Source organism: Nothobranchius furzeri, chromosome 11, assembly GCF_043380555.1.
Source record: "Nothobranchius furzeri strain GRZ-AD chromosome 11, NfurGRZ-RIMD1, whole genome shotgun sequence".
Lineage (NCBI taxonomy): Eukaryota > Metazoa > Chordata > Actinopteri > Cyprinodontiformes > Nothobranchiidae > Nothobranchius > Nothobranchius furzeri.
The window spans coordinates 57328195-57353438 of record NC_091751.1 but is presented as its reverse complement, the minus strand read 5'-3'; the positions used below and the strand labels follow the sequence as shown (position 1 = coordinate 57353438).

General features: G+C 41.7%; 1 protein-coding gene across 1 annotated transcript in view; it reads left to right on the top strand.

The window, feature by feature from the left end:
- Positions 1-25244, top strand: part of epha4b (eph receptor A4b) — a 110621-nt gene that overhangs the window by 23615 nt on the left and 61762 nt on the right. Inside the window, exons 3-5 of the mRNA XM_054739118.2 lie at positions 6139-6339; positions 7312-7419; positions 7558-7909. Coding sequence (XP_054595093.1) covers positions 6139-6339; positions 7312-7419; positions 7558-7909 — 661 coding nt within the window. The remainder of the gene's footprint in view (positions 1-6138; positions 6340-7311; positions 7420-7557; positions 7910-25244) is intronic.

The window sequence follows — 25244 nt, the reverse complement described above, 5'->3', positions numbered from 1 at the left end:
ATCTTCTAGAAAGAGATTTTTGTCACGCTCAAGTTATTAAAATAACTAGAAAAAAAGATGTAGATTAAAACTTCAGCGTGGTTCAGTTTCATCAGAACATCTTAAAGTTCACTCTGATCGGTTTGGAAACAGTTTTTAGTTGTCCTTGGATGCATTTACAGCAGAATAAAACAGACTTTAGCTGGAATTTTGGAATAAAAATGGAATTTAAAAAAAAAAATTTTATCCATGCTTGGTTTTGAAGCAGCAAATTGTCAAGCAGGTCACGGCCACATCTGCACACCCTCAGTTTGTGTTCAATCCAATCTTATCCGATTACAAAATCCACAAGATTGTTGTTTGTATGTTTACAAGAAGATCCACAGGTTCCTCTGTCCTGGGTTGTTATGTAGGTGATAAAGTTCATAGTGGGCAAAGCAAATAATTCTATTTAATATGTATACGCTTCAAACACAGAGGCCTGGGGTAGCACATGTTACCTCAAATCTGATTGGCCACTGAGTTCCTTTTAAATTAACTTTACATGTCCACAACAGGCTTGGCGTTTTAAACCCCAAAACAGTTCTGGCAGCATTTACCTTTTGCTTTGTTTGACATGTTTCTGGACCCAGGCCAGCAGAACGTTTCTGTAGTATTTTTATTTTATGTTGAAATAAACAGTATTTACAGTCCTGGCCTCATTCCCACTCCACCCCAGTTGGTGGCAGTAATTTACCAAGAAGTGGCATGCTGAAACCACAAAACAGCAAGAAGTGGAAGAAGAAGAAGAAAAAGAAGAAAAACTTTAATTAACTTTCAAAAAAACCAACCAATTAATTGAAATAAATTCATTTCTGCTTTGTCCCAGCATCAATTAATCGTCCTAAAATTAACCACTTTCACTTGAAAATACATGTTTTTAGAAAAGGCACTTGAGCCTTTTCTCTTGCAGCAATGGATTGTGGGTAATACCCTTGGGACTTGGGTAAAGTGCAGATCAAGGGTGCATCAAGCGGTCTCACCCCTGGCCGGGATCGCCCGATTGAAGGGCGCAAGCGTGGAAGTGTGAGTATTGGCATTGGGCCGAAGAAGAAGAAGAATCCCCTACAAAAAAAAAGAAAAATGCATAATAACATAGGTGCCACCCATGTATAAACAAGTACCCCACCTGGGCCACCCCGTTTTAAAGGCCTGGACACGTCACTGTTCAAAAATGACCTAATTCCTTAGTTGTGTTGATTGAATGGGTGTACCCAATAAAGTGGCCACAGACTGTCTGTTGCTTTTGGTTTACTGGTGTTTTGTGTAGGGAACCCATTCAGATTGTATCTGTAGAAATTCTAATTCTGTTGTTTTTACGTAAAAGGAAAACAACAAAATTAATCTAAAGTTCTTTTAGTGCTTAAATTAAAAAACCAAATCCCTCCACGGTGATATGATGTGACTAAAAAGGTGCCAGGGCTGTAAGAAGCTCCTGTGTTTCATATCAAAGAATTATCTAGTTGACCTTTGAACCTTAATCCTGAGGATTATTCCCATTCAGAGGCAATTCCCACTAATATGCAACCAGTGTCTACCTGAATTAGTCCAAACCGACACTTGACTCTCACGGGTCACCCCTAATCCAGGCGGTGCAGAGCCGGATGTCTCTGAGCCTGGAGGGAGCGACCCACTTCTGTCACCATGTGGTGGCTTTCCTCATGTCGGATGGTAAACAGATACGCTTTAATGATGTTTGAGATTAGGAGGCCCCACGTCGTTCAGCTCTCTGTGAGAACTCTCTTTGCTGACGCTTTTTAAAATATTTCATTTAAGATTTATCCTAAATGTTCTCGTCATTTGCTACTTTGCTCTGATCCCCGGTAACCCAGAGCTTGAAGGCCAATTACGTCCATGTAGGCAGTCTAATCAGATGATTTCTGAAGGAAGGACATTTGTTTAAGCTGGTGAATGGTTGGACTAAAACACTGATCTGACATCTTTGCTTCACTTCAAAGCAATCAAGCAGGCTCTTGCTGATTGGACGAGGTGGCCCAGGGTTTTACTCCGAATGCTAATCCGTACGCGGACAGAATCTACGCATTATAGTTGTTGTGTGTTTGTGCAGGCTGCAGCTGAACAACAACGGGAGCTTTAACCCAGCAGTTTCATTTGTTTTTTGTGGATTATCCCTCTAACAGCTGCTGTGTCATTAGCAGATGTGGCGGCAACAAAGTTTTTTATGCACACCTGTGCTGCACGCCAGGCTAAAGTGATGATGAACAGACTCGCCAGCAAGGGAAATAAGTTACTCACCAGGAAGTGGCGCTAATCCAGCCACTCCAAACTCTGCCCACAAAGAAATAAACAAAGACATTATAAAGTCCTCCTTATCCCTCAATGACTATTCCCATAAACGCTTTAATCACCAATCCCTGGGGGCTGTGCTGTGTGAGTGTGTGTGTGGGTGGGTGGGTGTGTGTGACCGTCCTGCGATGTCGGACTGCTCTCGGCTCTGCACAGATGGGTCTATTTATTTGCCAGGCGTCTGTAATTTACCAACATTTATTTTCCTTTCCCTCTCCTTCTCTCCCTCCGACGTGTGTTTTGTTCCTTTAATTAAATCGAGTGTCGCACATCACAGCGACTATCGGTTGTGTGTCCTCGCACATTGTAACGCAAGACTCCAGTGATGCATCCTTTGTGCTCTGCAGCTGGTTTGAGAGAAGTGTGCGTGTTATCTGGCTGCAGCAGCTTTGAACAGAATTGTGAATCTTTCCTTTCATTCTCGTTCTTCTATGGTGTTTCTCTCACTTCTTTTTCCGTCTTCTGGTGAAGAACTGATGGATCCCGAAGGAGCGTGGTTTGGTCTGAGCTCCAACTCCTGTACGGTGGAGGCCTTGGAGACTAAAAGCATCTGAGTGTGAGGGAGAAAGCTAGAATGTGTGTTTTTGTTCTGGGATGTGGATCTATTTTAACGCTGGCGAATCAGATGTTAAATGCTTTGTCCAGCCTTCATATCAGACTGACTTCATGAGTCTAGTCTCTGTTCGGTCTCTGTTTGACAGAAAGTTTCATTTCATTTTCTTTGCTTTCTTTGCAGAACACTCATTTGACATTTCTTTATTGTCAGAACACTGAGGGGGTGTTTAAAAATGCCCAAAAGGACCTTTTCTTGTATCTGTTGACCGTCCTGACACATTGCATGCTGGGACTTGATGAGAAAAGAACATTTTATTCAGTTTTCTTCTATTTTTACTGCATTCTCTTTACTTACTGAAGCAGTTTTATTAGGAAAGATGGCCACATGTCTGACATGAGGGCTGATGGAAATCAGAGGAACGTGATTTCAGGCCAGGAGAGGTGATTTAGTTGTTCTTGTCTCATACTTGGTTGGATTTTGTCACCAAAGTTACAGAAACTATGATTTCTGCATCACATTTCTGTCGCAGACAGTGGCTTTGATATTTTGGCATCTGCCTCATGAAGGCAGCTGTGGTTTAGGGGAGAAAGTAGTCGTGTGCCAATGTGGAGGTCATCAGATTGACTCCAGCTTCCTCCACCGCGTTTTGGGCGAGATGGTAAACCTCACGCCGCCTCTGATCGTCGGTTAGGGGTGCGTTTTCCATCCAAGACACATGCCCTAGTCGTTTTGCTGTTCTTTTAAAAATAATAACACAACACATCTTCTAATGTGATGTTGTTTCAGACTCAGTAAAGGTTGCAGGTGCGTTTACTGTGAACAGGTTTAGCACAGCTGTTCAGTGGCATCTACTCCTCACTTGTGAGGTCAAAGCTTCAGTTTTAAGATGATGACAGGAGCTCAAAACAAAGATGGCGGTTGTCTCATACCTCGCCGCAGTCGGAGACTCATCCTGTTTGTGTGTGAGTGTTGTTGCTGCCCACGTCCAAGAAAATCAGTTCAACCATAATGTGAATAGATCAGATATCCAGAGATGCTGAAACCACATTGGTTTATTTTCTTTTTTCTCCCCTCGTGTCTTTAAGGAATAGAAACATTCTCTGTTTGTACGTGTCAGCGCTGTTGTTTAGTGTGTGTGTGTGTGTGTGTGTGTGTGTGTGTGTGTGTGTGTGTGTGTGTGTGTGTGTGTGTGTGTGTGTGTGTGTGTGTGTGTGTGTGGATAGAAATGTTTTCCTGTTCATGCGAGAAGTGTTCTCAATTACAGCCTCAGTCAGAAGTGGAAACAGATGGCAGCAGATGACAGGAGACAAAGTGGCTCTGTCCTACCTACTCTAACTTTCTCTCTGAGTCCCTCACTCACACACACCACATACACACATACACATGCTCTCTCTCTCTCTCTTTTTTTTTGTTTTGCTTCTTCGGCTCTAAGTGAGTCATTCCCTTTAGAAAAACACACTGACTCTGCACACATGTGGAGCGTGGACAAAGACATTCCTTCAGTCATCTTGACACAGATCATCACTCACATGCAGCCAGACATGAAAACAGAACACACAGGCTTCGTGCCGGTTTGACTCTAAAGCCACAGTTCACTGAACTTGGGCCAAGTTTTCCTCTCAGCGATGCTTCGTGCAACGTCTTCTTTGTCCGACGAGTAACGGTGAGATGGGATTACATCGAGTGGTGCTGTTTAGCTAGTCATGTTGAGATATCACTTTGGTCTTTGATGAGAGATTTCATCTGCAGCTGTTTTCTTGCTGCTCTCATCTTCTTATTTTCCTCCCTCGCTGACTTTATGCCTGCGCATGCTCTCAGTAACTACTGATCAACTTTTCATAAGATCCTGAGGGTAACTGGTGAATGGACTGCCACAGATGATTAACTTTGGGAGTTAACTGGATTTAAGAAAGAAGCCACAGCTAACTGATATTATTCATCACCAGAATGTATCTAACTACAGAAACTGATGGCAGCATTCGTATGATTGGAGCTGTGACTCATCTCCAGCACAGACTCACACTGGATGACATATTTGTTTATAACTTTGGTCTTACCTTTGGGCATCAACTCCATTTGGCTGCTTGCCATATTCCTAATAAACCACAGGATGGATATTCATGAAACTTTCAGCGCGTCTTCTTTGGATGTTCGTCGTCAGCTGGTTCGCTTTTCAAGTCAGCCCAATCCAAGACGGATGCCTCAGCTAAGGAAAATTAGACAAGACTCAAACAGCAGTGCATTTGGTCTGCATTGAGCTGCTCGTTAGTGACACTCATTCAACACTTTTCAAAGGCTAAAGGATTGATTAAACATTTGACATCATTTTTATTTTTGTCCTTGACCAAAATAGCTGGATCTAGATCTTAGTCAAAAACTGTGGCATAAGATAATTACTTTAGTCATTTTAACAGTCGCTCAACCACTTAGTGGAAAACACATTAGGCCCCAAGTCTTACTGAAGCACCAAACTTAATACCTGATGAAAAATAAAATAAAAGATAAAATCAGTTACAAATACAAATAATGTAATGAATAATATTAATAAAAAATACAACAAATGATGATGATGATGATGATGATGATGATGATTATTATTATAAACAAGTTAATAAACAAGTAAATAAACATGCACACTATAAGTACCTTAACATTATTATTACTAATACTTTGTTGCGAATTGATTACTTAACATCATATTTAACCCTTGAACCCCAAACATTAAAGAGTTAATTTAGTCTTTATTTATTCCTTGTCATGCTTCCATTTTTGTATTTCTACAACACAATATTCTAATAATTTTCTCTATTTCTAATAATCAGAATCACCTAGATTTATTTATTTATTTTCAGGCTATTGATAGAGTTTTGGGAGATCAGGGTTCAAATCCTGGTCGACTTTAACAATGGGACCCAATGCCTCCCTGCTTGACACTCAGCATTAATGGGTTGGTTTGGAGGTTAAACCACCAGATAGTTCCCGAGCGCAGCCACAGCTGCAGCTCACTGCTCCCCGCGGGGATGGGTAATTTCACCAGGGTCTGATGATGACTAATGGGACTTTATTTTGTTATTATCTTGTCTTCTGTCTTGGACTTCTCTAAATTGTTTGCTGCTTTTATCCCAGCATCTTTGTTCCCGTTCACCTGATTTTGTTCCTCAATATAAAACGTGTGTTGATTACAAAAGAGCCCAATCTGCCTCCTAAATATTGTGCTGGTAGCTGATTAAAAAGCCATCTTTCTTTTTCATCTTCAGTGGGAGGAGATCAGTGTGATGGATGAGAGGAACACTCCGATGAGGACCTATCAGGTGTGCAACGTCATGGAAGCCAACCAGAACAACTGGCTGCGGACGCGGCACATCAGCCGCGAGGGCGCGCAGCGGGTTTACATCGAGATCAAGTTCACTCTGAGGGACTGTAACAGCCTGCCCGGGGTCCCCGGTACCTGCAAAGAGGTCTGAACCGTCAGCTACACCTCTGATCACTCAAGAACACGTTTCCTGCTGCTTTTTGTGTCACACTCCGAGGGTGCTGTTGTGTAACTGCTCTTTGAAGAAGAAACGTAAAAAGAAGTGTTTCCTTTCTGGGGATGGGATCAATATCAGAGTTAAATATGAAACAGGAAGGAGGCCGAAACTGCAGAATATTCACTTGATACAAATGTTATATAATCAGTTTTATCTGTGACAGCTCTAATGTGTGCAAACATATTATATTTATCAAGAACATGTCACATTTATTGGAGCACAAAAGTAGAACATTTGCACACTGAAATAAATAATTCCTTAGCAAATGTAAAATACAGAGGGGAAAAAAATCATTTTTTGTTTTGTTTTGAACTGCAGGGAACCTCTTTGCACAAATCTTCAAATAAAAACGCGTTTATTTCATGAGATTAGACAGCATTCTGCGTATTTATTGCCTGGCTTACAGCGTGTTAACATGTTTATTCATGTCAGGCTTGTGAAAAATAAATTAAAATCCTTTCTTATCTAATTACCACTTTGATTGAATGGGTCCTTTTCTTCAGCTGAACACAACTGTGTTTTATATCAAAGCACAATGAAAGATTTTCTGCCTTTTTCACTCAATGTGCAGAAAAACTGGTTCAAGCATGTGAGGAAAAATGAAACGGCGACTCTCAGAAGAGTACAACAAGGCTTCCTGCTTGCTTTTACGTTTGATGTTTCTTGAGTTTTAATATTTTCTCTCAAAAATCTGCCCAAAAAAGTGACCTCCGGCTGTAGCTCTCCGTAATTTAATCCCACACACTCCAGTAGAAGTTCAGCGTTTAGATGGATGTTTGTTCTGTGCAGACTGAATAGTAATGGAGCGGGTTGACCCGTTAAAGTTTTTAAGTCTAAATATTTGAATTATTTGACTTTCTTTGAATATATGAAAACTCACGCATCCTGTTTGTTTTGCAGACTTTCAACATGTACTATTATGAATCCAACAACGCCAACGTGTGGTTCATTAAGGAAAGCCAGTATGTCAAGATTGACACGATTGCTGCAGATGAGAGCTTTACACAAGTATGAACACACACACGCACGCACACGCACACATCTAAGGCTTATTGTATGAACTATATACTCAGTTGTGTATTTTATTCAATATTTAAAGGAATATTTCTTAAATGTAGCTTCTTCTACTATTTTGTATATCTGCAGGTGGATGTCGGTGATCGCGTCATGAAACTGAACACTGAAGTGAGAGACATCAGTAATCTGAGTAAAAAGGGTTTCTACCTGGCCTTCCAGGACCTGGGTGCGTGCATCGCTCTGGTTTCAGTTAGGGTCTTCTACAAGAAGTGTCCACTGACTGTGCTGAACCTGGCCCAGTTCCCTGACACGATAACAGGGGGGGACACGGCGCTGGTGGAGGTCCACGGCATGTGCGTGAACTCCTCTGAGGAGTTTGAGGCTCCCAAGATGTACTGCAGTGCTGACGGAGGCTGGCTGGTCCCCATCGGGAGGTGTGTGTGCAAGCCGGGCTTCGAGGAGAACAAGGACGTCTGCCAACGTGAGTGCGATGGTGGCAGCAGGGAGCTGGGAGGATAGAAATCTGGGTGATTCTGAAAAAAGTGGCAGAAATTGCAGAGCAGAAACATGACGGCATAGAGATGTTTTTTGTATTCTCGTGGAAATGTAAATCCATATGGAGACTTATTTTAAACGCATTAGTGAGGATGACCTACTCACTGGGGAAAAAAAGCAACGTGCTACTTTAGAAGAGAACAGCGTCCACAGGGTAGTAAGTCTATATGTGTGTGTGTGTGTGTGTGTGTGTGTAAGAGAGTTGCTGTAGATGTAGATTATGGATGCCTTTTGTGAGTGTTATGTGGGTTTCATCACCTCTACACTGTAAGGACAGCTCTTGCAGACGAAATAGAATTGGTTTATTTTGTGTGTGTGTTTGTGTGTGTGTGTGTGTGTGTGTGTGTGTGTGTGTGTGTGTGTGTGTGTGAGAGAGAGAGAGAGAGAGAGAGAGAGAGAGAGAGAGAGAGAGAGAGAGAGAGAGAGAGAGAGAGAGAGAGAGAGAGAGAGAGAGCTCATTGGTGTGTGTTGAGCTGTAAAGGAAAAGGTGTGCCTTTGGAAGAAGATTATTGAGTTGTAAAACTCCCCAGATGGTGTGTGTGTGCATGTGTGTGAGTGTGTGTGTGTATGCATGAGCATTACTATGCGTCGGTTTGTGTGTGTGCATACTGCACATGCATGCATTTGAGTGAGAAAGTGGCATTACCCTCGTGCTGTCACCTGTCCCCGAGGATTCACTTCCTTCAGAAAATTGGGGCATATATATTCATCTCTGCAGACTTGAAATCGGCACACACGACAAAATCTCACTTGCTTAGGAGAAGCAGCCGCCAAGACACTCAGAAAACTTGGCAGTTGGTCCTCAGAGACGAGTGAGTAAGAACAAAATGTGCTCCGCAGTTTGCAGCTTGGTAATGTGCACAGATCGTGACAGAATGCTGGCTGCATCTCAATCATGAGACACAGACTGCTGAGCTGCATGTCTGTCTGTCTGTCTGTCTGTCTGTGGGCAAATGACAGGTGATTTTTTATTGCACCTTGCTGTCACATCTTCAGTATTGGAACTTAACTTAGACTCAACGTGATTCAGCAAAGTGGTTGACCTTAGTGACCTCTGTGACCTCATTAGACTTTTTGCTGAAAAGAGAAATTTAGACGTTTACAAGCTTGAATGCTCTTTGCCTCCCACTCTGTGTGTGTGTGTGTGTGTGTGTGTGTGCGTGCATGCGTGCGAGCGTGTGTGTGTGCGCGCGTGTGTGTGTGTGTCCCTGTCTATTATATATATCTATTTGATTGTCTAGAAAGAGGTAAAACGCATTTAGCAAAAGATTTGAACATTTTTGTAGTGAGCCTCCTTATTTAGGGGATACCAGAACCACCACCTGAGATCTTGAAAGGAATTTGCAGAGCAATCGAGTCCTTCCATCGTAGCTCAAGAGAATACCCCTCAGGTTTTGTTGTATGCCAAACAAAGTAATATTTCTCTATTACTAATATGGCTGTTTTATTTTCCATGTGAGAGCATGTGCAGATGCTTCTATTTTGCTCCCCTACTTCATCAGAATTCATTTATCCAGCTAATGTAGCAGCATCCATAATCAGTCTCCCGTTAAAAGGGCAGATCCATGAAAGACGAGAGGATCCATGCCAGTATGGCAGCCAGAGCCGTGGACCTGTAATGTGTGTCTGTGAGAACGAGGGCTTTGCTTTTAGAGAGTCCTGTCAGCACTCGACATCAGCTCCAGACGAGAGTCCTGCCCTGACACGATCTGCAGCTTTTCCACCGGAGAAGGCATGGCAATAATGCACTTGAATCATCCTTTCACACATAAGGCCAAAGGGGTGAGTCGAGGGGGGAATGCAGGAAGAAACAGAGGTGGCATTTGTATAATCGGTGCAAAGGAGGGTTTCTTCTTGCTTTAGCGGTTCTTTGTTTGCTGCTCTAATTGCTGAAAGTTGCATCTTGATCTCTTTTTGTATCACTCCCCTTCACACCATTTGCCTCCCGTTCCCTCTCTGCTTCTTCCGTGGTTTTCCTGTCTCTCTATCTTGGTCTGAAGTGCTAATGGGATCATTACTAGCCTCTCTGTGTTAGACAAACACCAGACACCTCCTATTATCCCCGTTTTTTTTCCTGTTAAAAAGGCCTCTTTCCTTGTCTGTGTTGTTTTCAAGCCGTGCCCTGTTGTCTGTTTCTATAATTAGACTGTTCTCAACATCTCCTTCTCTAGGAGCCACCAAATCTGCTCCTCACCCATCTCCTCTGCCGTTGTCTTCCTCTTTTCACCAGATTTCACTTTTGTGCTTTTTCTGCATCCCGCTTCTCCTTCCTCCAAGCACATCTCATTTCCTCTTCCTGCTCTTGTTAAACATTTATAAATCATGTTTTTGTTTTTCTCTTTTTGTCTTTTCCTACAATATGTCCCTATTCCTTGGGAGATTTACGTGAGTGTTTGAGCTTTAAGATTTTGGAGGGAAAACGTGGAGGTGTTCTTTTCAGGAAAATCTGTTGTCCTGATCTGAAGTCACGTGAAAGAAATCACACAAGTCAAGACAAATTTGATCTTCTTGTAAATCTTATTGAATTTCAAAAAAGCAAATCTGTTAATGACATTTTACATTTCCCATTCATCTATTGCTTGCTCTGATGCTGTGATGCAGGAAGGTTGCACCTTCTTCACAGCTGCACAAAAAACAATAAAGCCAACATATACCTTACGGAAAACCTGATGTAAAGGTGTTTCTGCATGGTGCATCCACAGGGAAAGCATGCAAACGCCTCAGACACAGACCCAAGCTCAGACTGAAATCATCTTCCTGGTGCACACAGCTCTAACTCTCATCCAGAGGTTGTAAATCTGTATTTTCATGCAGATATCCCTTTAAGCCTTACAGCTCAATCTGGATCTTGTTTTAAAAATTTGCCATTTTCAGTGCGTAGGAGGTTATTTTGGAGTTTGCTCTTCCCAGAACGAAAGGGCTTGTGAAAATGTGAACCCATTAGTGGAAGGGAAGGAAAAGGCTGCTAGAAATAAGCAGCCAGGTGGCAGGTGGGTGACAGTTTGTGTAGCATTATTAAAAGTGGGGGACATTTGTTAAGGACTGTTTCAACAAACAAATTAGGACTTGATTGGAGCAGGAATGATGTGTGAGGATTTAGACACAATTTAGTTTATTCTCACTTGGAAGGCGGTCTCTGTTCCTGCATGCTTTAGATTTGAATCAGTGTGTGACTTCTGCAGAAAGTAAGGACATGCTCACACATAAAACATGCAGGATATCCCTGAAGCAGCACTGCTGGACATCTCTGGTGCAGATGAGCTAAGCAACCATAGCCACTTTAAAGATCACACCAGATCCTTCAATATTGTGAGATTTGTCCAAAAAGGCCATATTTTCTCTACCATCATGAGATCAGAGAAAAAACACGCATGATTAAATTTGTATGCACTTCTCTAATAATTACGTTAACTTTATTATTTCCCATGGGGAAGAGTGCGATGAAGACACTGTTGCATGGTTGGCTGTGTCTCCTCTGTCACTTGAAATCAAGCTCATCAGCTTTTGTCGCTCCTGGAGCTGCTTAGTCTCCCCCCTCACCGCGATTCAAAGACATCCCTTTCTCCCTCCTTGCCTGTCACATTCACACACTCTTGTCACTTTGCCTCCATCTCTCTCCGCCCTACGTCTGTGTACCCCCCCCCCCCGCACCGCCCCATCCCCTCTGTGGCTTCTCATCTCTCTCTGTGTGTCTCTTGTGCATTCTCCTCTTGTTTGCCCTCTCTGTTTCTGTCTGCCACTGTTTCCTCCACCACCTCCACCTCCACCTCGTATTCCCCCGCCCTCTCCTGCTGTCTCTGTCTCTCACAGCTGGTAGGGATGTAGCAAACACCCCTCACAAACTTCTCATGCTTTAAAGCCCCAGGGTGCATGCTGAAGGGCAGGAGTGTGTGTGTGAATATAGAGGTGTGTGTGTCTGGGTATATGTTGGTGTGTTGTTTCCGTTGTGTCTGATTGTACCAATTACTGCCTCAGATGCAGGAGAGATGAAGAACAGACACCTGTCTTCTCAGCACCGGTTTTCTAGCTCTCATCTCCTCTTTTTGAGCAATATGGGTCAGCATGACACATCTGTCTTTCCGTCTCCCCACCGGCTGCAGCTGTCTAATAGTTTCTCTTTTCCCTTTTGTTGCCGTTCATTTGTCTTTTTGATGCTGCCAGCGTGGAGCAGGAACCTCGTTTTATACGAGGAACCTTTTAAAGTTGTGTCACCGATTCCACTCAGTTCTCCTGCTGTTCTTTTCACTCCTCAAAGTTCAAACCACTCAGTAGCCCGCCGACTGTGGGTTTGGTTTTGTGAGGATCTTGTTTGCAGTCAGAATACGGTGATGCAAACGGTTTGGGTTACAAATCCAAGTGTTCTGGGATTTTCCAAGTCTCATAGTAATTATAGAGAAGAGGTTTGCAGAAATACAAAAGGGTCAGCATTTGGGGGAACACTACTATTTGTTGCTTTAAAAGACATTAGAAATATTTTGAACTTGATTTTGTGCATGTTGCAGATTTCTAGGTGTGATGTTGGTGAACAAATGCAGCTACTGCAAAATCAGTCAGGTATCTATTATGTAGGGCTGCAACAACGAATCAATAAAATCGCTAAAAATCGATGACGAAATGCGTTGGCAACAAATTTCATCATCGATTTCTTGTGCTGTGCAACTTTTTTTGTGTGTTGCGCAACCTATTTTTAACAGTCAATGCTAGCAGCTGGTGTGTAGGAGGCAACAGAGCTAGCTGAGGCAGATCAGAACAAGAGACAAAGCCAGTGCTTTGATGATGAACGACACACTTAGAACAGTAAGTTGCTTACTGACGCACAATAAGCTAATCTAGGTGGTGTGGAGGAAATCAGAGAAACCAGCAAAGACACAAAGGCAGAAACGTTTTGGGTTCAAAAGAGCTAATTAGCTAATGCTAGCGGGTGGCAGGCTCACGATCAAGTAAGGTTCAGAAAATGAAAAAAAAAACATGATAGTCGTGAAACTAAGAACATCTAAACTCTACAAGCGGAAGAAAAATCCTTACCATTCTGTTTATTCTAAGCTGTCTGCAGCGCTATGGAGCAGAACCACTGCAGACAGGTTTGAGTCTGCTCTGCTAAACACCGCAGGATTATGGCGGGCAACTGTAGCATGTAATTCACAAACGCGTCTAGCCGTGAACATAATTGGATTATTGCTAACCCTTACATAATAAATATGTTACCATTACATTTTTAGCAGTCAAAATTAACTTATTAGCATTTCCGGCAGCTTACTACTGAACATGATAATGAAATACATAGTTTTACTGATCATAGTTTAATTATGGATATATTAAGATCATAGCATGTTGTTTTGCATGCTACTGAACTGTTTTCTAATCATGTTTTGTTGTTAAATAAAGAAAAGGACGGAGAGAAAAAATATTTTCCTAGCAGTTTTTAATGTTCCCGTTTAATATGATTAATCTGATTAATCGATTAATCGAGTCGAAACCCCATCCAATTCATCGATGATCCAAATAATCATTTGTTGCAGCCCTACTGTCGTAAATGGAGAATGTTTTCTTGTAATAATAAAAACGAATGCATTTGAAGGAAAATAGGTGTTAAAAGGAGGCTCAGTTTTTATGTTGTCATTTGTTTATCCCAAACACCTTTACTGTTTGGGCTCTATAATAAAACATTTTAAACAAGTTTTTAATGGTCATACATTTAACTAGTACTTTTAACTAGTTTAACTAGTGATGTATCACATCCTGCAGCTCAGACAAATCAGATGGAAGTCTTTGTATTTAAAAGTTGTTGTGCTTGAAGCTTTTCTAGAAGTTTGAAAGCTGTTGATGGTTTTGTTAGAACTCTGCTGCTCATGTTGCTGTGTATTATGGTCTACTTATGAACCCTATTTTTAGCACTCTTGTGTCATTTAGCACACTATCTAGAGGATGAAGACCTAAAGTTAAAACGTTTAAACTATGCTGCAAAATGAGTGACACCTTAATTAGAGCATTATGTAGATATCGAGTGGCCAGTTGAAAAAAAACCAAGTTCTGCAGAAGTTTGTTAATTATCAGTTTGTTTGAATCAGGAATGCCAAAGCAGGGAAACATCTGAAATGCAGGATAGTGACCTGTGGGACCACTGCTATGAAAACTTAATTAATCCATTGTTTTATTATCTCTATGTTCTGTTTCCAAACAGTTTAAGGCTTCATCGTCCACCGGATCCTTATTAAAAATGAGAAACACAGGAGAAAGGGAAGCAAACCTAAGAAAAACAACTAGAGTTTCATTACTAAACACTTAACATTTGTGGTAAACAGATTGCGTAGAAGAGATTTCATGAGCTTCAGCTGCAGAGAAGAAACTGTTCCACAGTTTTTAAGTTTTGAAGCTGCTCCATCATCTGCCTGAAGGAAGGAAGGTGAAGCTCACAGGCTGGATGGGTGGGGCCCATCATCCATTTTTGCTGAAAGATTTTTGACTCTTTCATGCACAGCTCCTTGGTGCTATTCTTAAACTGTGCTTTATGAATTAATTGATATGGTATGGTATGGTGCTTCTCTTGTGTTATGTCCTGGAGTTGGTAAGATGAAGGTGGAAGTGTAACACAAGTGAAGCAGGTGTAGGGTTTAACCAAAATAAACAGTTTTATTAGGGAAATCCCTTATTCAACAGTTACCGGATTTAACAAAAACCTATTGCATCTGCAGCGACCCCAGAAATCACTGGAGAACACAAAAAAGGGGTAAATACCTAAAATCCCTTGTTGGGCAATAACCCTCTTAATAAAATTCAGTAAAGCAAGGAGGTAGAGTTCCAAACACACATAATAACTTGCCCTAAGGGCAAACAGGTGCTGTTTGTAAAAGTCCACATTTTGTCAATCCAGCTTTCTTGTTTGGCAATTTCGGACCCAACAAGACTTACACATTAACAATGAAGTCTATTAATCATTCTCGTGACAGACCAAGATCATTAGCACCAGAAATGCTCAATCAAAGTGATCCGGGGATCTCAGAGCTCCACTGAATCCCATGCAGGTCTGCTCTTCTGAGCCTTGTGAAGACTCCTCAGCTGATCCCTGATGAAGATCAGCTGAGGAGCTGGTTGCAGCACTGTCAATGGCGCTGGAACAAGGTGAGCAGGAAGAGTTCTGTCCATGGTGTTGGACAGGAAGAACAGAGCATGAGGTACTGGAAGCAGGCAGTCCAGGGTGGTCGGAGTGGAACTGTAACATATGGTGTGGTTTGGCGTGGTATGGTATGGTATGGTATGGTATGGTATGGTATGGTATGGCATGGCATGGTATGGTATGGTATGGTATGGTATGGTATGGTATGGTATGGTATGGTATGGTAAGGTATGGTATGGTATGGCATTGCATGGTATGGTGTGGTATGGCATGTTGTGGTATGGTGTGATGTGGTGTAGTGTGGTGGGGCGTGGCGTGGCGTGGTGTGGTGTGGTGGGGTGGGGTGTAACGTGATGTGGTATGGTATCAAGGTTTTCAAAGAAAGTGACAAAAGCGTGCAGCACACTCCTCCTCCGTCACATTTTATCTTGTGAGATTTCTAGTCCAAGTGGGGAATGTCCATGATGGAAGCCATCTTGTGTGTACTTTTAGTTAGTTGAGTTAACACAGTGAAGAACCAACACTGGTATATCTGTGATCTTTTTGATCATACACGTTCTCCAATGCTTTGAAACAGTTTAATATTTCCAGGCTTTAAGTGAACAGAAGGAGCCCCAGGACAAGTCCTTGTGGAGTGCCAGTGTTGAGCGCTGTTATGGATGATGAGGATCGTCACACAGTGTGGTCTTCCAGTTAATTTGACATAAAAAAAATTAAAGTTCATTACTTATTTTTATGAACTGAAGAGAAAAATATGACATGATGCAGGGCCTATAACACTATTTACCAACACTTAGAACCACTGTGGCAGCATGCACAACCTGCTATGATGATTTTTGTTTGGCTTCTTCCACCTAATGTTAAACACAAGTACTAGAATAAAGAAACATTTGTTAGTCGTAAAAGCAGAAATCCAGTGTTAAATTTGTGGTTTGAGGTATGGTGTTGCTAAAAAAAGAGGGAGAGAGAAAAAAACTTGTCAAACAGCACAGAACGCGCAGCAATCAACGGCCAACTGCTCAGCTGCTCAGTCAATCAGAGCAGACTCTGACCGTAGCACAGCTGGAAAGGAATTATGCTCCAGACTTTTGTTCTCTGGGAGATGAAAGTTTCACTTTGTGCTGAAGAAGCAGAAGTTATGAGACATTTTATGGCATCCTCCAATGCATGTAATGAAATAAAACATGCGCACCTTGAAGCACTAAGTGACATGAAAATTGTAGATTTTTACACTTTATCTCATACGAGGAGAGCATCCCTTCATAATGAAAGGTCTGAACAGGGATCAGTTGCAGCGAAGCGCTAATCTTTACACCTGTGAAAGGGACGGAGCTCATCTGTGTGTGTGCACAACGATCAGGAGGGAAGCTGCCTTTATTGCCTCTACCCTTAACAAAAAAATGTGACTGTGTATGTGTGTGTTTGCGTGTGTGTACTTGTAATTTGGGCAGTTGTAGCAGTGGGTAAAATGAGTATTTTAATGCAGATCAGACAGAGATTCTTGAATGTCAGACTCTCTCTCTAGCACGCTCAAACACACAATTCTTTGCTCTTCCCTTGGTGGCAGCTGGGGGGTTTGAGAGCATGAATGTGTGTGTAGGAAGGTAGCGAGCAGCTAACAGAGGGATTTAAGAGCTAGTCGAGGGATTTTTTTTTTCTGTGTATACAGCCTGCACGGTGTATGGATGTGCAGGCTTTGGGGCATTAAGCTGTGGAAGTGTCAGGCAGTGAGGTGTTATTACAGAGCCAGATGTACTTAAAGGACAAACGGATGTATGGTCCATGTAAAGGCCAGTCATCTGTCCACCAGCTGTCTCTGACAGACTGTGTCTCGCTGCAGCTCTGCCCACCCGGCCTCATTTGTTTGGTCAATGGCAGCCGCCTTTTTTCGTTTATTCATCCTTTATTCTTTTATCTCTTTCCTTTCACATGTCCCTCCTCAACTCCATCCCTTTCCCCTCTCTTCCTCTTTCTCATCTCTTCTCTTTTGTGTTTGAATAAATTACACCAAATCACAAAGGCTTAGACTCTGGCTCTATTCTCCGTGCACACGTGGTCCCGGTCTACATCGCCTTACTGCGCTGACCCAGATAATGTCACATCACACTGAATCTCCAAGCAAAGCTCCTGTCTCCCCGAGGCTGATCACCGACCACGGGTACAGCGAGCTGAGTTGCCAGACGCCACCTTAGCTCTATAGCTGGTGTGCCTCATCTGGGTGCAAATGACCAAAAAAAGAAAAAAACAATAAGAAAAATACGAGCAGAGGACAAAAGCTTTGGAATAAATGGTTCTCACTGGTGCAGTGGGTTGAGCTGCGTGAACAAACCCTAGGAGAAAAGAGGAAAAACAGGCCAAGGGCTGGAAAACTGTTAATGCATGTTTCAGCTCCCCACGTCCTTATATAGCTCTATTCCCCACAGACGGAAACAGTAAGGGAGGAAAACGGTGCAGAGGAGACGAGCATGTGGCCTTTGGGTGTAGTTTCCATTAATTGGTTGTGTTTCATATGCTGTTGAGTTCCAGTTAGGAATAAATATCCATGCACTCATGGGAAACCTAATAATTTTCACATTTCTGCCGTGCTGATTCCCATCTCGAGTTTTCTATATTTGCACAGCAGAGGAGGTGTCTGCTGAGCAGGAAACATGGGGACAGGAAGGCAGCCATTGACCCTTCCCCCCTCCTTCCCTCTCTCCCTCTCTTTCTACTTTATGGATGACTTCCAGATGTACGATCAGCTTGACAGGCTGATTGGATCGGCGCTGAACAGGCGCCCCTGCACCACGTACAGATGTAACCGTGGGCAAAGTGCAATTTGTTGCTGCTTTTTGTGCATATTGCATCTGTGACTTTGTTCTGCTGCCAAAACAGACCTTTTGTGTGTTCAAAGAACACTTTAAGCTGCAGAGACCATAGCTGCACATAAAAGTGATGTGAGACTGGACAGATTCTGGCTGGAGCAGGTGTTCTGATGCAACAGCAAACGTTGTTTTACTCCACCTTGTTTTACGTACCAACATTGGCTGAATCTCTATTTCTTTTTCTTTTTGGTTAGGTAAGATCTTTAATATCCCCCAAGAAATAAAACTGGACAAATGTTGCACATTTTTTAGGAAGAGGCACAGTGTTTCCTGCCACAGAACAATATTACGTACAAAGGTAAACCTGAAGTTGGTCATAAATAGGAACAGTTGAAGGTTTTTTTAATAAGTGTACTCACAAAGTATGTATAGCTAAACAAGAATAGCAAAAAACAAATGCATTAAAATAAGTGTGTATACTCATGACGGTATTACACTAAATTAATTTTAAAAAGTTCAAACTATAAAGATCCTTTCTGAAAGCCGCTCTTCATATCTGCTTTCATGCCACTGCATCACTGTGTTAAAAGGGCAGCGTTAAACTCCACGGGTTCCACATCCTTTCAAGGCTGCTTCATAGAATGAATATATTTGATAAGATTTATGCTGCTGAAAAGCCTCTCTGGGACTCAGTTTAGCAGTCCCCCCCCCATAAAGCACAAAGAGCACATGCAGTGGCAATCTTGCTAAGGAGGGACCCTTTTGAATGTGACACTCTTGACTTCCTGCAGGTTGAATGGGTGCGGGGGCGCGTGCATCTCGAGGAGGTGTGAAAGGAAACGATTATTTATGGAGCACTTCATTCATAGACAAGCAGCTCTGCCGGTGTGTGGTGGTAGAAAACACGTGAGGAATGACATCATACATGTTCATTCACTGTGATTTGCAGAGATGACTGATTTTGAGGATTTTTACCCCATTGGCTAACAAACCAATTCAAGATTTTTTATTTTTCAATGAATTAAATAATGAAGCTTCACCACAATCGATTTTTTCACTATTTGAGACACAGCCATCCAACAGGAAGTGAGGTCATTTCTAAGCCCCTCTTTGAGCTTTTACCTCTCCAGTCTAGTGTGCAGACTATCACTTGAGGGCGCTGCAATAACTGCCTTTCACTTAATAATCAATGTTTTTGTCTCTCATGTGACAGGAGGTCTCAAGGCTAAAACTTGTCAACTTTACACTGGATGATAACTCAGCGAGGGCTCTTGTATAATTAATCAAACATCCAATCAGATGCTGTCAGTGTGTAAATCCCGATCGTGACTTTTGAGTGAACTTTTACCTCAGATGAGAATTTAACAAATAGGGGTCGATTCTCCTGCTATTTTTGTTCAAGTTCAGATTAAAGACTGAAAGAATTTGACAGGTAGCTCTGCCAGCGTGTGTGTGTGTGTGTGTGTGTGTGTGTGTGTGTGTGTGTGTGTGTGTGTGTGTGTGTGTGTGTGTGTGTGTGTGTGTGTGTGAGACTGACAGAAAGAAAGAGGCAGGGAGCTTTCCGTTCTTTCACCGCCTCAGAAATGAATTATTAAGAGTGATGAACTGAAAATAACGTTGGTGAGGAGAGGAGGTTCACCATTTCTCACACACACACACACACACACACACACACACACACACACACACACACACACACACACACACACACACACACACACACTCTCTCTCTCTCTCTCTCTCTCTCTCTCTCTCCCTCTCTTTTTCTTCACTGGTCACGAGGTTGGCTGACATTAGCACATTTACTGCATCTCAGCAGTGTGTGTGTGTGTGTGTGTGTGTCGTACAGACAATAATAGTTTAAGCATGTGCATGTATATCGGGGTTCAAGTCTCTCTTGTGTTTTCTTTTTGCCGTGTTTTCCTTCATCTTGATAGCAACACAGACAGAAGAATAAGTTATTCAGACTGTGAAGCTAACTCCCTGCAGACCTCCAAAGGCCTGTCATGTTCTTTCTCTTTTTTTCTTCTTTCTTTCTCAGTCCATCCCTCGCCCATGACCCCACTCACACAAACACACACATGCACCTGGTATCCATTTAATCTTTTTTAGACTGCAGGATAATCACACAGACTCAAAATTAGAGAGCCACCAGCTTGGGTTACCACTAGGAAAGTCTGTGTAGGAGAGCGTTTTTGCTGTAATTGCGCTGAAATTGAGCTTCCTCTCTTTCTCTGCGATTTCTTTTTTTTCTCAGAGGGGTTTGTGTATGTGTGTGTGCCTGTCAGCAAGAGAGTAAATATTTGTGCAGGAGCTCTGGAGAAGGTCAGGGTCAAAGTATGACAGACAGCCCACTGGGAAATAAAGACACACATATGAAAGCAGACTCTTAAGACTCATGACTCAACTAGTGATGGTGAGAGAGTAAGACGGACAGAAGCACAAACAGTGGGAAACGGAGTGATCATAAAAAACATCATCTGAAACAAAGAAAGACAAAGGAAAGACAGATGTGAAGAGAATAAGGACCGCCTCGTCCTCGTGGTTCTCCTTGGCTGCTCTCGGTAATTGGCTGGTATCTAGAGGACAGAGTAGATCAGAAAGTAGCCTAAGTGTACTCGTGTGCTTGATGTAGTGGACATCACAAAACATGTCATGTTCGGTCTGATCCTGTGTGAGTGTATGAGTGTTAAACAAGTACTCATAAAACAATCAGCAAAGTAAGGGTCAGTGCTGGTGTCAGTCATGGAGCAGTTTAGCTCCCATGTGGTCATGCCTCATGTCCACTCTTCACCCATATAACCGTCTTCTAGGATTAAAGCCTGTTAGGGATCATTCTAATCTGCTATTCCACTGCTATACTGAAGTTTTGACTAAATTGCAAAAGAACAGGAAAAAAAGTTAGATGAAAGTTTAAACATTCAGAGTGATTATGTGGCACAGATGTTTGGTCCTAAGACACAAAAAGCCAAAGACAGCAACTTTAGTCTTGGCTGAATTTGCAATGTGAAAAATAAATAAAGTCATCCTAGCCTTTAGGGGGCAACATTGGTTGAGGATCTAAGTGCCAGTGGTCTGTAACTGGAAGGTTGTAGGTTCACGCCTCGCTCAATCTGTTGACGTCATTGCGTCCTTATTAATACATGTAAGGCTACAAACAGCAAATCTGGAAAACAAGCTAGCTTAAAACATTTTCCTTCACGCCTCTTAACAACATTGTTACTCCTCTCGAGTTCATTCAAGGCTCAAAATCGTTCTTGAGTTTCAACAGCCATTTTATTGCGGACAACACGTCTTACAATGTCCATGAATGCCAACAAATGCCGTCAGAACTAGGAAAAGAAAAGCAATCTTTAATTAGCTGACACGAAATATAACCAGTTGACATGAAACACATGGAATAAACAGTACAATAGTTCCTCATTGGCCACATTAACTGCAGAGGAATAATAATAATCTTCTGCAGCTTCTTCTGTGGAAAGTTCAGTCTCTTGCAGACATGCCAGGCGTGTGTGGCTCTGAGTGTGCCAATTAACCTTACCCGTAAGACACAGTGCAGCACATGGAACAAAAAATAGGTTCCCCCTTACATTTTATTGATTTTATTGAAGTATTGTCTAATTATTTATTGAACATTTTAGTATGAATTACTAATATATTTGTTGATATTTTTAACTGAATTTATTCATAATAAACAAAAATTTCAGAGCTGTCTCAGCGGCAGCTACAAACATAGTTTAGCTGTAAATATACTGTGGAGTTAAAACAAGTAAAAAAACTATTAAAGTAGTCCTCTAGAATTTGTATCAAATTCTCTACCAATGACACAGTTTGATTCCAAACCAACAACTCGTACTCGCCAAGCAGCCACGCATTATGCACTCGTGTATTTAAACAGAACACCACTGGTGTGAGAGGTTCTCCGCTCAGTAATACCAAAGAGAAACAGTCGCTGCTACCACTTCAACTTTAGGACAAACTACCAGAGAAGTCACGGACAACAAAAGACGTTTGGATGTAGAAAATGGCGACAGTGTTTAGTGCTCTCTTGTTTACTGTGGAGGTGTGGGTTCCGGTTTCAGCAGAATGTGGCCCAAGGATGATAGCCAACGGGAGGGGTGAGAGTTCTGTGACCATGTTTGTGTTCAAAGGCTAGCTTGTTTTGCAGAGTTGCTATTGCAGCTTGAATCGTTCTACCTGCTGGTGGTAGTCAGAGGGACCGGTGGCGAAAGTGCATGGCACTGAGTCTCAGGGCAGCTGTGGCTACACTGTAGCTCATCACCACAAGTGTGAGTGAACGAGTGAATGATCGGTGTGTTGTAAAGTGCCTTGGGGAGTTGTAGGACTGTGCTGTATAAATACAGAGCATTTAAAATTTATGTCAATTTAAATTTTATTTGAATAGTGAAGTAAAATTCCACCCACTGGTGAAATAAGAGAAATAAAGTCTTTGCAACCAACCAACTGCTTCCTTATTTGCAACTATAGGCAAGATATTTTCTAAATGTTCACAAATTATTTATTTACTGATTACTCAAGTGTTGGTGACAGATTGCAAGCGGCATCCATGTGGGAGTTTCCAAAATGTTTCTGAGGGTTCTTGGTTTTCTTGTTGAACCCTAACCCTAACCCTAACTCTAACCCACTCTCATGTTGCTTGATTGGAATGTGTTAAAACTATCTACACGGTACGGTCAAGCATATGTGGAACCTGTCTCAACTTCTTAACTTAGTTTCCGATTTTCTGAAAACACTTGGACAAAGGCCACCCATCCATGATGGCATGTCTGCAGTTACACGACTTGGCCCACCGTGTCCACATTAGAACATCGTTAGGTAAAACATCTTCTGACTTTAGACCAAACTGTCCAATACAGCAAACTTTAGCTAAGCAATCATCAGGTGTCAGCAAAGCAGCCATCAGACAAAATGCCTCAACAGTAACAGGAAAAAATGTTGTCAGATGAAAAATCGATGGCTACCTAATGTAACCCCAGATTCTAGTATGAGTAATTAATCCAACAGCGCCTTCAAGGGAAAAGCTGATACTTGATGAATTTCTTTATCCAAAGTTTTACATCTCAGACCTTTAGGTTTTAAATCTGCAGGAGTTTTCCAAAGACATCTTATAATCGGCTCCAGACGGACTAGATTTAAGACCTTTTCCTACAGTCGTGTCTCTAAATGGTCATCAACAGTTGCTGTAAGAACACGGTACGAGATTGTTGCACGAGTTACGGCGCTCTTTAGGTTTGAAATGCTGTTCTCTGTTGTGCAGAATGGAGTCACAAAGGTGGACCAAGTGTTTATGTTGTGAAATGTTATTACACATACAATGATTCACCCACATGCGTATTCCTAGTCTACAAGCTACATTATTTAGTTTTCATTAGCCTCTGTGCAAAGCTCATTTAGTATGATGTCAATCTGATCAAAAGCATTTTTCACGGACGTGTGCACTTGAGTACAAACACACATAAACACACACCCACACGACCTCAGTGGCCGCGAAGGCCGTCAGACACAATCTTGTTAGATTTCTCCACTGACGCTTGATGTATCAATTTTTAAATAGCCCTCCTCGACCAATGCCGGTACACACACACACACACACACACACACACACACACACACACACACACACACACACACACACACACACACACACACACACACACACACACATTCCTGTTCACAACCACACTAGCTGCTCTGTGCTTCAGAAGCTGTGGCACTCAAGGGGTACTCGAAGGGTTTCATCTTGAAAGCCTGTTGCCATAGTGACCATTATGGAGCTCATCTCCCATGGGCCAGCAAGCTTTACACAACTTCACTCCCTACCAACTGAAAACACGCATGTGCACACACACACTCACACACGACCCCCCAGCTATATTAACACACACACACACACACAGAGAAAGTTTCTCCTGATACTGCCCTTTATGCTAAAGCGGGCAGCGAGCCAATGTTTGACTTTAACCAAGTGCGACAGAAAGCAGGAGAACAGAGCAATTAGAACTTCAGTGGATTTGAAAGGGAAGTGGAGGAGATGGCTTTGTTGCAGAAGCATGCAGCTTTTGAGACGTTGCGTATGTTCAGAACTGGGATTTTAACTGCAGTCAGAGCAGAATGACTTAGGTGTTCACCTGTGTCTAAAACAACACAGACGTGACTAAAACATTCTCTGTTTTTCTTCAACTATTACAACTAACAGCTCGGGACCGATAATGCATTAAGGATTTTTGGCAGAAATGAACATCCTAGAGAAGATTTTGAGTTAAACAGCAAACTTTTCTGCTGTTTCCTTGAACGTCTTCACCAGTGATTTTATATGACCCCTGAATAATATAAATCAGATTAACCATAAAGCCTACATGTCATAAAAGAGCTGTAATTTATTCATTCCCCACTGGGGACACACTCTCCTGATAAGGGTAAGAACTTCTGTTCCAGTAAATCACATTATTGTCTGGTTTCCTGTTTGATCAGTGGGGAAGTAATTGGGAATGGAAGTGCATATAATCAGCCAATAACAGACATTTACCTTGTAGAGAAAGAATATTTTACTAGGACTTTTACCAGCTGTACAATTATTTGGGATTCTGATTATTAGAATACAGAAAAAGACGATTACATCCTGCTTCTGCTACTTATTCTGTTTGAGGTGATCCTAATTGTTAAGGATACTAGTGAACTTTGTTCAACTTAGAAATCAGAAAAAAAATGTGCTTCGTGAAAAATACAGATACTATTTGGGCAACATCCATCCATTTTCGGCCGCTTATTTAAATTTTTTTTATTTATTTCATTTATTATTAAAATAGAAAAAAACAATACTAACAAATAAAATAAGGTTTCTCAAACCAAGGGACAGAAACAAGAAAACGTATGTTATCTGCCCCTTTTTAACTAAAATGACTTTTTTACACTGAAAGAACAATGATTATAAATTAGCCTATACAAAGTATTGCTCGACTGGTTAGCTAACTTGAGTTCAATTTGTAAAGAAGAAAGAGAAAATTAATAGTAATAATAACAATTCGAAAAGCAAAAGGATTTTTGCACATATACCTATTCATACATATATACATTAAAGTGCATCGCATGCCCATATGGTCGCACATACTTCATCTGTACACATACATATAGACATACACACGTATCCACTACATAAACACACACAAACATACATACATATTTATACATACACACATGAATATACCTACACACATCTTCTATAGCTTTATTTTTTTAATTGATTGATTTTTTATATATGTAATTGATGTTCACGTATATTATTCCAGTATTTCATTTTTAATTAGTTTTTTGAAAGTAAATAT